General features: G+C 22.9%; 4 protein-coding genes across 4 annotated transcripts; 1 reads left to right on the forward strand and 3 right to left on the reverse strand. All coding sequences in view use genetic code 6, as the record gives it.

The window, feature by feature from the left end:
- Positions 1-236: 236 nt before the first annotated feature.
- TTHERM_00085480 (hypothetical protein) lies at positions 237-4,489 on the reverse strand (the record flags this gene model as incomplete). Its single annotated transcript, XM_001012695.1, has 6 exons — positions 237-1,259; positions 1,326-1,919; positions 1,988-2,268; positions 2,341-3,000; positions 3,057-3,598; positions 3,855-4,489. The coding sequence occupies 6 exons, from the start codon at positions 4,487-4,489 to the stop codon at positions 237-239; spliced, it is 3,735 nt and encodes a 1,244-aa protein (XP_001012695.1).
- Positions 4,490-5,294: 805 nt separating this feature from the next.
- Positions 5,295-5,804, reverse strand: TTHERM_000085459 (transmembrane protein, putative; the record flags this gene model as incomplete). Its single annotated transcript, XM_012796770.1, has 1 exon — positions 5,295-5,804. One exon carries the CDS (start codon positions 5,802-5,804, stop codon positions 5,295-5,297), a length of 510 nt encoding a protein of 169 aa, XP_012652224.1.
- Positions 5,805-6,999: 1,195 nt separating this feature from the next.
- Positions 7,000-10,971, forward strand: TTHERM_00085460 (DENN (AEX-3) domain protein; the record flags this gene model as incomplete). Its single annotated transcript, XM_001012693.2, has 8 exons — positions 7,000-7,288; positions 7,367-7,473; positions 7,640-7,819; positions 8,099-8,746; positions 8,819-8,893; positions 8,989-9,075; positions 9,156-9,518; positions 9,739-10,971. The coding sequence occupies 8 exons, from the start codon at positions 7,000-7,002 to the stop codon at positions 10,969-10,971; spliced, it is 2,982 nt and encodes a 993-aa protein (XP_001012693.2).
- Positions 10,972-11,871: 900 nt separating this feature from the next.
- TTHERM_000085439 (hypothetical protein) lies at positions 11,872-12,880 on the reverse strand. The gene is made up of 2 exons (XM_012796771.1): positions 12,454-12,880; positions 11,872-12,335 (listed from the first exon to the last, which is right to left on the reverse strand). Exons 1-2 carry the CDS (start codon positions 12,521-12,523, stop codon positions 12,040-12,042), a joined length of 366 nt encoding a protein of 121 aa, XP_012652225.1. The 5' UTR covers positions 12,524-12,880; the 3' UTR covers positions 11,872-12,039.
- Between the last annotated feature and the right edge of the window lie 2,557 nt (positions 12,881-15,437).

The raw sequence follows: 15,437 nt of genomic DNA on the forward strand, positions 1-15,437 counted from the left end.
AATTACTTTAATAATAGTATTTATCTATAAATAAAATTATGAGAATACTTTTTCAAAATGATTAAGGATTATTAATTAAATTTATGAGTATTTACATTTAAGCACAAATTGTATGAAAAAATACAAATTTAATTTTTGATCCTTGAACTATTTATGTAAATATTCTTTTTTTTTGTTGTATTTTATTGAGATAAATTATTTTTTTATAAAATTATTATTATTTAATTAAGATTTATTCACTAAACATTTTTTTTAATTTGAGAAGCAGGAATTCTTTTTGGCAATTTGTCTTCTCTCATAAGCTTTATATACTCATTCATGCAGTGATTAAGATCGTAACGCTTATCTATTTCAAACATTTCTTATTTTAAGAAATCATCAAGTATTTTGGTACCATTCTTAACATATCCCTCAATACGTTTTCTAAGCTCATCTCTTTGTTATTCTTTTTCTTTGAATTCCTAAGCATATTTCATCATTTATTCTTCTATGCTCAAAACTTTGTTATTTCTACTCTTCTAGAATTCATCTTTTATTTTTCTATCATTTTACTCCATTAAATCTTCGAATGTGAGTTTAGGTTATGGCACGTATAAACGAGAGTTAGCCCATTCATTAATATCTGGATATTTTTCTAAAATGAATCCTGTTAGATTAACTTCGGGAATTTCTCTTGGTTCAATTATTTCTTTCTTTAATTTCATTAATTCTTCATAGTGTCCAACAAATCCTTTCTTTTCTTTCTTCTTATCTCCTTCAGACTTTTTTAAGTTAATATATATGCTTAATTTAGAGCATTTATTTAAAACAAAATTGATATTTACTAAGTTTTTATTTCTGTTGTAATACTGAGGAACATTAGTTTCATCGTACATGAGTGCAAAATTCTAACTATCATTCTTTTTGCCCATCTTCTTTTTGAATTAAATTTTGCCTTAATCATTTTTACCATCTAGTCCTATATTGAGTCTCTTAAGATATTTTTCAAGATTACCGTCATCTATGTGATTTCTTAGCTTATAGTAATGGTAAGCTAAACGAGCATCGTGCTCGGCTCTTTCTATTTCCTTCTTTTCGATTCTCCTCAAGTGTTCTTTACTTATTTTCATCTTCTTCAGTTTTATTTCTTCTAATATTTCTAAAGCGTTATACAACTGATTTCTCTCTTCAAAATCAAGACTAGTAGGTGGTTAACTCAATTTTTCATTAATGTCTTTCTCCTTCAACTTAGGTCCCATTTTTTGATCATAATCATTTGCCTTTTTAATTAAATTTTTCAGTTTATGCAAATTAATTTTATTTAAATTTATTTATTTTTTATTTACCTTATTAATGATAGTGTAAAGCTCAAAAGTAGACATCTTCTTCTTAGACATAGGATCAACTTTCTTTCTTGTTACTTTATATTCAATGTGATTAGCTAGATCATTACTGTTCATAACTTTGAAGTCTTTAACAGTGTCTTTCAAATATTTGAAAGCTTCATCATAATTAATTGTCTAAACAAACTATGACACTGGCTTCTTTTTGTATAAATTCGGTCCAACTTTTTTATCTAACTCTTAAATCTGAAGTTGTAACAAATTACAATTCTCCATATTTTATTTGAATTTTTAAATTTGTTTATGCATTTCATTTTCTGGATTATAAAGGGCTGCTATTCTCAAATGTGGATCAAAACCTTACTCCACAGTAGGAACAAGCTAATCAGTTGGAATATCACATTTATAAACCTTTTTTTCTTCTTTGAGCTTATTTGGTTGCAAAGAAGGTTATGACTGTAATCTTTAATTACTTCTAGTTGCAGTTATGTTATTTTGTTTTTGAGTACTTTAAGATTTCTAAATTGTGCTTAGTGCTCCAGTTGACTTATAAGTTGTGCTTTACTTCGACAAATACTTTTTCCCAGTTGTATTTTTCTAAATTAAAAAAAATAGATTTATTATTTAAAAGATGAATTATTTAAAAAAATAAATAAATTAATTACATCAGCTTGTTTATTTTCAGATTCACTCAAGCTTGAACTGCTTGATCTATCTCTCTTTTTTTTGAAAATATTACTTGATCCTACTCTTCCTTCTGCTTTAGCAGAGAACAACCTCTGCTGCTGTTCCCTTTCCTTATTGTGGTTTGAGAAAATTTTATTGGTTACTTTAAATGAGGAGTGAGTCTAATTCTTTATGTAGCTGTTAAGAGCTTCTTTATTTACTTATTCAGTATTTTTGTTATGTATGAACTCGTACCTGCTGACAGGAACTGCTTCAATTCCTGCAATTAATTAATTAATTATCAAAAATAAATAAATAATAAGTAAAATAATTTATTTATATATTTTATTACCTGGATGAGAAAAATTTTATTAACTTGCTTGATTCATTTTTTCATTTGTTTATTTTGACAAATCATCTTAATATTATGATGTTTGGTTTTAGTTTTAATCTGGTGTGTTATATGAAAGATCTAGCTTATTTTTAGCTTCATTATCTTATTGAGTTGTAAGATTGTCTACCTTTTCTTGAGAAGGCGAAGTATATTTAAAAGTTTTTTTATCTTCTTCCTTCTTTTGAGGTTTTTTTTGAGCAGCATTAATTTAAAAAGGTTTTTTTTAAGTTAAAGCCTGATTTTTAGCCTTAGTATTATCTAATCTTTTCTTAAGTTCTAAGACATCTACGTCTGCAGATTATTGTTAATAATTGTATTTCTTTCTTTGCTTTCTTTCTTCTTCTTAAGCCATGGTTTCTTAAAATGTAACACCATCATCTTCTTAATTAAAATCTTCAAAATCTTTTATATCTCTTGGTGAGTTTATTGAAAAGCTACTTAATTCTCTTTAGTAAAGTCTTTCCGACTGTTCGCTTTCACTGCTACTGTATTGTTTCTCCTCTAATTTGTTTAAATCGAATTTAAGTCTTGGTTTCCCCCTCTTTGACTTAAATAAATTATCTCCATCAGGATCACTGTCATCTTCAAACTGTTTCATCTCTTCATCAGTAACTGGCTCTATTATTTTTAATTGTGGACATTCATTTTTAAAGATTTTTTTATAATTTTCTTACATATCCCTGCTTTGAGAAGCTTCTTAATCACTCTACTCCTCCTTTACTTACGCTTTTCAGTTTGTATTTCTTTCTTTTTCTCCTCTTTTTTCTTTTTTTCAACTTCATAATCTTTAAGCATTTGCTTGTACTCCTTCATCGATATTGAGAAAGTGGCATCTTTATAAAGTAAATCAAGGGGTTTATTCCAAATATCAGCAGCATATTTCCTAGGATCTATAGTACTTGCAGCTCCTCTTGAAAGGGCTTCATCGACTTTCGAAAGATACTTTAGATCTTCCTCACCACCTGTTCCATCTCCACTTTACTTGATATTTCTCACATTTGTAGCCATATTATCTTCATTCATTTTTTTGATTCTCTTCACATACTTTTCTAGATATTTTTTATGCAACTCCTCATTTTATCTTGGGATCTTCTTAAATTAATTATTCTATTCATTCTCATCCTCTACAATATCCTTAATCTTATCTTTTCCAGAAGCTCTCATCATATCTAGCTTCGTAATAATTTAACCATTTAGATACTCCAAATTTTTAAATCTACATATTTTATGAATTAATAATAAAATTAAATCCAATCTACTATAAAATAATTATTTAATAATTAATTAATTCTTTATGAAAACTGATATCAAAATTAATGATTTTCTTTGTGTTTTTCTTTATATTATTTATAATATGAAGATATATTGTAAACATATTGGATTTTTATCTATCTAACTTCATTTTCTTTTGTTAAGAAGGGAAACTTCTAAGAAATTGTGAAAATAATATGTATTTTAATTAGATTTTTCACCTTGACTTACGAGGAACAGGACAAGGTTCTACAGCATATTTTGCAAGAGTGTTTCTGTGACTATATTTACTCACTGACTTGCGAGTTTCATGAGCTTCTAATTCTTCATTAAATTTATAAAATACTTATAAATCTTTCTTCATCTACTCCTCTTCCTCTAGCGATAATCTAGTAGGAGGATGCTACTAATAACTAGCAGTAAGTATTTTAACAGGATCATACTTTTTATATTTTTCAGGAAAGAATAATTCAATAATAGTATTTATCCTACTAATATGATTGCATAGTGGGTTATTAGAAAACTCTAAAATTTTAAGATGAACTAAAGTTCCTAAATCTACAATGTCATCCAAGATTTCAATTTTGTTATGAGATAAATCGAGTACTTCAAGTTAAGGAGCTCCTTTAGTCAATATTTTAGGATCAAATCGAGCAATTTAATTATGCGAAAGAATCAAGACTGATAAATTCTTAACTATCTCAAAACACTTCGCTGTTGGAAGCTCTTTGGAATGTTAGTGACTTAATTCTAACTCCTTGCATTCTTCAGGTTCGAAATCAGGACTTAAAAATTTCTTTCTTAACTTATCAAACCTACCATAGTTAATAGTTTCATATTTGATTTTTTGCAACATCTTTCACAAAACAATATAAATATATATATATATGTTATATATTATTTAATAATAAAATTATTTGAATAGTATAAATGCTTAAAAGCATAAAAAGTAAGCTTCATAATTCTGATAACCTATTTCAAAGCTGAATAGCTAAATAACAAATACAATAATTCATTTTAATTCCCAAATCAAGAGATATAATATGAATACTTTATATGGCTAGAATAATGATATATTATTAATATAAATAAAAGTAATCTAATACTACTTGTAAAGATAATTAATATTAGTGAAATAAGAATAACCCTTATTTGCAGTGAAGAAAGTAAAGATTATTAAAAATTATAATTAAAATATTTCAAAAAAAGAATAAATTAACTTATAAAAAATATATTTTATAATTTTGAAAGTGCTTCTTAATTATAAAAAACAACTTCATTTGCTTAAGAAAAATTACTGTACTAAAAATATTGGCTTAAAATACGTTTATTATAAAACTTATTAAAGAGAAAAGAAAATATTGAACTAAAAAATTTAATTTGCTAAATTCATTATAAATAGAAAGCAATCAGTCTTTTTGAAACGTAATTAAATGATAATATATACCAAACAAAAGATAAACTAAACAAAATGAAAGTGAAGTTATAAATAAAATAGGACTTTAATAAATATTAATACATTTAATAGATTAGTGTGTGTGTGTTTAAAATGTATTTTTAAATGAGTCTAAATGGATTTTAGCAAAATTTTAATGAGCATTTTTTAAAAACTTTTGCTCATTACATCAATATAGATAGATTAAAAAAAGCTAGCTTCAAAATCATATATTGTTATCCCACTTTTTGACATTATAATAGACTGGTAAAGCAAGCTTAAGAGAGCTCTGTAAGAGGTTAGCGTAATAGAATGGATAGATAATATATTTAACGTAATATATAATATAGTAGTAAAATACACTGCTTGTGTAAGTAATATATTATTCGTTTGGGTTTATAATTCTTAAAACACGTTCGAGTGTATTCAAAGCAAACTGAACAATAATAAGGAATATTGTCAATTTGAATTACTTTATCAAGTCAAAAATCATACCATATCTTAAAGGCACAGTTTACCACATTAAAATGAGAAACATGACATTTAAAATTAGGTTGATTGCTATTTAGACAACGCATACTACAATTAGCTGAATATCGCTATTACTTATATGGATATTTTATGGATTGAAATGAGGTTCCACAAACGTGCTTAAAATCAAATCAACAAGCATAAAGAAGAAGAAAAAACCTAATTTAATCTTCAATATACCTCTACCTTGCTATGTATCAATCATTATCTAAACCCTTAAATTTTTTAAAGCGCTTGTGCTAAGTTTTTTCTTATTATTACTATTTTGATTAGTTGTTTAAGTATATCAAAATTAAAATTCTTTATTAACTATTTTCAAATTTATGGTTTGTTTTACTTGATTTATTCATTCTAAAAAGCTAAGATATCAATCAATATTAATTGATATTTGAATTATTTATTATTTAAAATTTTTCTAAAATCAACTAGTAAATTAATCTATCTATCTATTAATTAATTAATTAATTTATTTATTTAATAATCTATTTTAGAGAATTAAGTTTCAATCAAGAACATATTATTGATGTTTTCTTAAATTAATTATAAATATTTAAATCCAGTATAAAATTATTTAATATTTGAATAATTTTATGACCAGTATTGAACTAATCACATAATTAATTATCCATAATTTAGATAAGAATATTTAAGAACTTTAAAACATGAAGTATGAACTACATCAAATGAAAAAAAGACAAAAGATCTTTGAGGATGAAGTGAGTCTTTATAATTTATAAAAAATTAATTGAAAAAAACTCAAAAAATAATAAATAAGTGAGGCTTGAAGGATTAATAAAATGTTTATATAATTTAAACACCCTAAAAAAAAATTTATAAGAAGAATTAATTATATTCATTTAATTAGCTTATTGAATTAAAATGAACTAGTAATAACAATAAGAATATAAAAAATGGTTAGAGAAGAATATTTAAATATGCACTAAAATTTTATTTATTAAAATAAGAAATATCTTTATAAATAATTGAAAAAAAATAAAGTTTAAATAGAATACAACATAAATTTAATTAATTGATCATTAATGCAAATTGCTTTATTTCATGGAATCAAATAATTGCAATATCAAACAAGTTTAATAATATAATTTGTGATTTAATTTGAAGTTTAATATTATTTATTTCTTGGGGGAAAAAATGAGCGCTAACCAAAATTTATTTATTTATTTATTTTGAAATTACTTTTAAAATTTTTGTTTTCTGATAGATTTTGAATTGATTTTAAAATAATTTATTTTAAAATTATAAATTATTTAATAGAGGGTTATTCAGGCCATTTAAAAAAGTGTAAATATGAGTTGCTTATTGATAAATTTTATTAAGAATTTACACTGAACAGAATGCAAAATGATTTGAGAGTGATTAAGAAAAGACTGAAAGGCAGAATGTTAACTGATAAACTCAACAAAAAATAGAACTAAACAAACATGCTTTTTATCCTTAATATACACATAAAATTAAATCACTTGCTAATTATAAAAAATTCATAACAAAAAAATTAATAATTAGTGCATTCTTCTTTTAATCAGGTTATTTGTTTGATTATTTCTCTCGCATATTTAATCTTACTAAATATGATTCCTTAAATAAATCCTCCCTACCTTAAACATATTGAATCGCAGGGTTATGTGTTCTCTTATATATTCAAGAGTCAGATGAGCTCTAAATTAAGAAGTATAATCCTCATTTATAACCACTATTAAATTATAATCGTATTGGCTTCATATTGCTCATTATTATTATTAAAACTAGATGACAATATATACCAGTATATGAGCAAACCAATTACAGAAATAGATACTATAAATCTTTATCCTAAAGAAGATAAGATACCTGACCCATTCAAGTCTATTCATAAAGTAAAATTTGACAGAGTTACAAAAATTATTTTAAATCCTACTTATTCATAAGTGATTAATGAATGAGTCTGCTATTCTATTTTTAATTTTTATATAAGACTCACAAGTTAAAGATTAATAGAAGCAAATAATGCATTTAAATAATAAATTAAAACTAAAACAATAGTGGATTTTTCCAGCAGGAATTCGCCCTCTTAAGCCTGGAGATGAAAAATATACCAAAGTGAATCAAGTGCTGGAGTCAAAAGATATCTCTAATGCATCAAATATTTAAGATATAAACTACTTTTGCATCAGAGATCCTTCAAATAACAAAATTTATAGATGTGTCTCAGGAATTTTTTATGTAAATAAATCATTAATTTAATTCTACTAATATTTTTTAGTTTGTTTTTGCTAAACCTCCTTTCTCAGCTAAAAACTATCAAACCACACACAAACCACTTTAGGATTAATTTTTCTCAAAAATATTAATAAAGCAGCAATAATAATTATAAAAATACCTTACAATTTTATGTATAAATAATGATGTAACCACCTATAACTTTAATTAAAATATTCTTTTTATAGCCAAACAATTTAAATGTGCTTCTATGAATCATGTAATCTTTAACAAAAATATTAGGAAAAAATATCTACTAAGCAACCTAAGGAGAGAAAAACTGTAACCTACTTAGTTCCATTCAGTTACTGTGTTATTTCAGAGCATTTGTTTTATCACCCTATGAAGCAGTTAATTCAGATTCTGATAAGCGTTCACATAAATCCTAATGAATATTATAATTAAATGAAATAGTAAGAAAATTGTGGTATATTTATCGAATCAGTTATAGAGGATGAAGGAAAGTTTTTAGATTTTTTAATTCAAAGTGTATTTCATATTTCAGAAATTAAGGGACACAACCATAAATTTAATATTAATTTAACCACTGATCTATCACATCCTTTCCTATCCTACTATAATAAAAACGATTTAAGTTAACCATTTCTAAATTTAATTTGTCCATCTAATATTTCTTTTGAGCATATCATATTTAACTAATCGCCTAGTAATCTATTTCATTTAGTAATTTGTCTATTCTTGGAATATCAAGTAGTAATAACATCTTCAAAACAATCCACTTCCACTTTGTTCTGTGAAAATCTCCTCTCATTAATCAAACCAATGAACTGGAAAGGATTATATTATCCAACTTAAATGAACAGTGGATTTGATTATTAGAAATGTTTTCAACCTTTTCTTGTTGGAATACAAAAGAAATCAGAGGATGGGGTAAATTTATCCAAAAAAAAATTCTTTACTTTTAAATTAATTAGATTTTGTTATTAAATCAAAAAAAAATAGCTTGAGAGATTCCAAAAACAACCTAAAAATAGGGTCATCTACGATCTTGATGAAAACAATTTCATCTCCAAACCTGTAATTATATAAAAAATTTAAAGCATTAATATTTAAATTCAAATGTTATTAAAATTTTTTTACAAGAGTTTTATTTAAATTTTCAAAAAAATTAGGAAGATCTTCCGATTCCACTAAGCTATAAAAATTATTTAATAAAAAACTTGAATTTCATTATTGCTGATTTGAGGTTCTGGGAAGAAGTAAACTCAATTTGATTTATTTAATGTTGTTAAAAAGAAATGAATTAAGCTAATTAAATTTTAATTAATTATAAAAATAGCAATCTATAACCATTGAAGCAGAAATGAAATACAAATAATATTTTTACAACTTTTTTCTCCTTGTCTTTCATGATGTACTTAATTATTTCTAAAAAGGATCTCCACCTGTTTCAAATGTTTCCACTCCTACCCTACCACCTGATTCAGACAAAAAAAATACTGATCAAAACACCAAAAAAAAAAATTAGTCAAATTAAGTATCTGATAAAAATTAAAAATCTGTATCTAATACGGCAATACCCTAAGATGATGCAAAACAGCAATTTATTTCATTTGGTTAAGCCTACTTTAATTAAGAAGAATACATCAAATCTTTTGGTTAGTAAGACTAGCTTTTCTTCCAAAAGGTTTGTTAAACATAAGTAATTTATATATTTACACTTTTTTTTTCTAGCTTTTTTTACAATTCAAAAAAAAAATATTCCACTTTGAATTCAATAAATTAAATGCTGATTTTTAAATATTTTTGTGAATTAAAAATCTAATTTATAATTAAATATTTTAATGAAAAAGTCTTATTTATAATTAAATATTTTAATGAAAAAATTAATAAAATAAATACAAAATTTTTGATTAAATAAGGGATTTTAGGAGTTTGTTAAGTAATGCTTCAAAAGTATAGATTTTAAAGCAGATTATGTGAAAGAAATGAGAATGTTGGAAACAGAATTTAGCTTCCATTAAATATTTTTATACATAAATGATTGCAGATATTTAGCTAAGAGATAATAAGATTAAACACTTAATGATAAAATTTAGGAAATAGAATAAATGCAATATAAAGTAATACAAGGAGTTGTCCAAAAGTAATTTTTCCCTGAAATACAAATGTGTATTTCTTTATTTTGCTAAGATTATTTGGAAGGTGCTCTATAAGTTAGAAGTTTCTAAGATATAAAGACTACTGCAAGAAGTCAGTCATCAAATGAAAAATAAAATAATTTCTTTTATGGATTAAATTAAAATAATGTGCTAAAGTAGCAATAGCCAACAAAATTAAATGAAGCTTAATAAACTCTTCAGAAAGAAAACTAACTAAACAATTTTAATAGTCTCCAGTTAAGTTAAAGATAAGGAATTGATGGAATAGAAACAGCTCGTTCACATGAAAGAAATCCTTTATTCATGTGCGACATAAGTAAAATTGAAAATATTTAAGGTATCAGCGCTAATAATATTGACAAGCTAGACCAAAAACACTATGAATAAATTATCAAAGAAATGAACTTAAATGTGCCTTAAGGCTATAATGATTGTGATAAAATTTCAACTAACGGTTCCTATAATGACTAAGATGGAAATGAAAATACAAAACATTTTCCAAATAGCTTATAACTGTTTAATCGTTAAAGTAATCTCGAACAACGAAATAATTTAGAAAACAGTCCCTAAAAATAGCTCTAAAATAAGTTAGGTGAAAACAATCTAATGTCCGATAGACAATATTTAGGCATAAGTAACTTAACAGGGAGCAATGCAAACAATGGATTTATTTTATCTCATAATACCTATCTCAATACATACAATTAAGACGATATAACCACTTGTTCTCACAAAGCTTAAATTTTAAACAACTTTTCTCAAACGAAGTTATCTCCTTCAAGTTCAGTTACACAAATAGGCTAAACCAATAATCTTAATTTTCTATCTAATTTTGTAGAATCTTAACAGTAAGTAAGCTAGTAGTTTAACTCTACTTAAAATAAATCTAGTTTTCAATTGCAAAATGAAAAATCCTTATTATTAAATCTCTATTTAGGATGCTTTGATCTTTGGGGTCACTATTAAGAAGAAGGAAACTTCAACATCACCTGAAACTATTAAAAAATTAATACTGACACACTAATAAATCAATCAATAAATACATTAAATTTACTTGATAAATTACTTAATAAATAAATAAATTTCTTATGAATCAAGAAACACATTCAAATAATAAATCAATTAACTCAATCACATTATCTTTCTAAATTCTTATTAAAAATAATATATTAAAAATTTATTAAAATCACTTGTAAAAACTAAATTATTTTTTTAGCAATTCCTACTTTCTTAAAATATCTTCTCAAATAGATAATAATATGGAATTTATTAACTCACTTATTTGCTTACTTTATAAGTTATATGTTTATCGTCTATCTTATTTAATAGTTAAAATTTATTTTACTTCCAAAATTAAATTTAATTATTTAATCAATTTATTTTGTTTATCAACTTTTAATCATTTTATTTAAATATTTGTTTTGAAAATGTTTACTTTTCTTTCAATCCAACATAATTTAGATAATTCAGCTTTAAAATAATTATCTCTTGTATAAAGTATTAAATAATGCTTGTAGCATTTCTTTTTATCTAAAAATTTTCAAACCAAATCAAAAATTTTTCAAAATTGAACTTTAATTAAATGGGATCTAAATTAATGAGAGTCAATAGTATCTTAATAATATTTGCGAAAAAAAGATGCTACTGTTTTTAATTAAAATTTAATTACATACAATTCAATTTTTTACTTCATATTGTTAATATTTTTCCATAAAATATATGTTTTAGCATATACTATTTCGTATTTTTAAAATAAATCTTCATAATAAATTAATTGAATGATAAAATTTAGATTAAAAAAAAAGTTTAGCCATGTTTAAATAGCAAAGCTAAAAAAAAAAATAATATTTTTAATTTATTCAATAAAAAATATTTATACAAAGTTAAATTTAAATTCTTTCAAAAGTTAATTAGACAACAAAGAGTTGTTATTGATGTTTAAAACTTAAACGTTATTGATTGAACTTATTGTAAAAGAAAAAAATTAGTTGTAAAGTTTTCGCATTGATTCTTGATTATTTTGCTATGTATAAAAAATAAACTAGAGGATTTAAATATTTCTCAGTTATCATCTAATGAACCCCTTTAATTGTAAAATATGATGCTTATTTCTTAGCTAATTAAAAATAAATAATTGTGATGAAAAATATTGAGGTAAAAATATTTGCTTATCAAATATTCTTTAATAATATTTCTTCTATGCTTTAAATTAAAAGCATATTTCTCATCTACCTATATATTTGATAGAAGGGTAATAACAGATGTAAGCAGAATCTTTTTTTTATTATCATGAAAATTTTTGTTATTAAATTTTAAAAAAGCAGGGAAATCAAAGGAAAATTATATGATGAACCAACCTAATTAGTAAATATATATAATTAATATAAATAATATTTAGAAAAAAAGAAATTAAGTTGAAAATGAAATCTTCTTTTGGGTAAACCTAAAAAAATTAAATAGTAAAGTCGCTAGTACCATTTAGGGGCTGCTTCTTTTTCACTAACACCATTAACATGCTTGTTTACATGGTGTACACTTATGCCATTTTCTATTAAGTTCAGCTATATCCATGGTACTAGTTAGCGATTGTTATCACTTTTAGTTTGCATTCTCTCTTAAATATTATGTCTGCTACATATTTAAAATTAACTCTTTTAAAGATTTAGAAAGGTTCATGCATTTTTATTGCCTTGCTTCATTTCATGTTTGCTGTTTTTAGCTTAATCGGAGTCATTGTGTACCACAATAGCGGTGAGTCCACTAAGAATCTTGTTTGCACTTTCATCTTGTTTTTCTCTGTGATTGAAATATTCATAGATGCTTTTAACTTTAAATACTTTAAATAATTGATCATTTCAATTAATAAAGATTTTGATAATTAGGAATCTGAATCCGCATAAGAAGAAGATTAAATTTAAGGCAATGAAATAGAAAACTAATAGCAAATCACTGTAGAAAAAAACAACTCTCAAAAGAATACAGATTATTTATATACAAATAATTAATATCTTTTAAATGGTATTGGCTTCTAACAATTTTTATGAGTGAGTAAACAAAACTAAACTAAAATAAAATAAAATAAATAGTAAAAAAATACAATGAATAAAAAAACTTACTTAATCGTTTTATATCTATAAATTAATAAATAAATCAAGTATAAAAAAACCAAATAAATACGATATGACTCTTAATATTTACTTTACTAAAATAAATAACTTTAAATGGCTTAAAACTTATAATGTTACAGTTGAGTTAACAAACTAAACACATTTTAATTAACAAGAAGTATGTTTGTTTGTTTGTTTTTCTTTTTTGTCATTAAGCCTAAATATTTTTAATTTCAATAAATAGATAGATTATAGAGATTACTTTTCAATAAAATATTGATTTATTATTTGTCTTTTTTTTTTAATTAGTTTCTGTAAGAAAAGACAATTACATATTGAATGGTAAATTAATTTAATTTGTTATTATCTTAACTTGTATATACTTCTTGTATTTATTTTTAATAAATTCTATTAATATAATACATCTTAGAACTAATTTTTATATTCTTTTATATTACTTACAAATATTAATCTTTTAAAATTAATTGCTCTAACTTACTATTTAATAGTATTTATTGACTTATTTTCTGCAAGTTTTTCTATTTGATTGATTTTAAGCTGCTCGCTTATTTAAATCAAAAATACGAAGAATTAGCTTATCTTACCTCTCTTTAGTTAGAGGCATGTTAAATTAGCTAATGTTACAAATAGTGGACCTAAACAAATTTATTTTTTATTAACTAGTTAAATTTCAATATTAAACCAAGTCCATACAAATTAAATATGACTAATATTCTTATGGTATTTTCATTTTTTATTATTTATGAATAATTGTTTCCACTAATATTTCTATTTGATTTAAATATTTTTTATAAAAAAACTTATGTTATCTTTCACATAAAATTTGATATTTATGAATATAATTTACATACAAAATTGTAACTATAAAAAAAGATATAAAAAAGATATTATAATATTTCTTCAAAAAAGAATTAAATTTTTAAAAATTCATTAGAAACAATTGTATAATTATTTTAATGTTATTGATTAAGTTCACTTTTTAGTTAATTATGAAATTAAAAATATAGTTTGTTTAAATATTAAAAATGATATCTTTTTAATCAATTAACTTCTTCTTTTTCGAGAATTTAAATGAGAAAAAATATAATTAAGTAATTAAAATGAAATATTTTTTATAAGTGATATTTAATAAAGAAAAGATTAATTCCATAAAATAATACTTTAAAAACTATATCCAAATGTACTAATTGATGTTTTTAGACTTTTTTTAAATTCTTCAAAATAATAATCAAATCCTCATATTCGTATATACGAATTTGTACAAATCGAGGAATTATGTGTGGTATTAAATAAATAGGTTAATATTTAAATAAATTATTTTTTTTAATTAAAAAAAAAATTTTCTGGTCGTAATTTGATAGAGAAGTTATTAAATTGTAAATTCAGATTTCAAAACTATATGAGTTTTTAAAATCATTCATGTGATAAAATTTATATTTTTATATATTTTTGGAAATTTTTATAAATTGCTAGAATTAATTATGTAAAGAAATTATACAAGGTATCTACTTTTTATAAGTTAAATATATTAATTAATATAGAAGTATTTCAAATCTAAGTCAAAGTATGGTCCTTTTTTTTTAAAAAAGAAAAAATTGGCAAAAATAAGATGATTTTTTTTATAGTATTTGATATCTAACAAATTTTTAATACTGAATTGAATAAATTACTGAAATGTTTTTTTTTAATTAATTGGTCCTCATAAATCAAATAATTTTTTAAAATATTCAACTATTTATTTAAGAAATTTATTAATAATCAATTTATTTTATATTACGTTTGAAATAAAATGTAATTGATATATTCTATAAGTGTAAAATTTTAATAGCAATTAATCAATTGAATCAAAATGAAAAAATATTAGTAAAATGTTTAATAAAATCAAATAGCCTTTATTAATTGAAAAAAAGGATGTTTTGATAGTTTAATTAATTTTTAAAGTAACAATTTATTTAATTTTTTTTTGTTATCAAAAAATAAATTTTATTTCTTAAAAACTCCAAACAAATAACTGAATATTATAATTATTATAAAATAAAATCTCATCATCTTCGAAGTAAAGTAATTTAATGATGAATTAAAAGAAATTAATTTATTTATCTATTTATCAATTATTAAAAAAATCAAATAGAGACTCTAACAATTTTTAGATAATCAATCATCAGCTTTTTTTTTATTATAAACAAAATATGTTTTGCTTCACGCAAATCCCCCTAATTATTCTAATTATTTGATCATAAATTTAAATAATATCATTATTTTGAATATAATAATTCTAAATACGTACCTAAAGATGTTATGTATCTCTGAATTAAGTTATTATAAAAAGGA

Source organism: Tetrahymena thermophila, assembly GCF_000189635.1.
Source record: "Tetrahymena thermophila SB210 genomic scaffold scf_8254697, whole genome shotgun sequence".
In the NCBI taxonomy this organism is placed as follows: Eukaryota; Ciliophora; class Oligohymenophorea; order Hymenostomatida; family Tetrahymenidae; genus Tetrahymena; species Tetrahymena thermophila.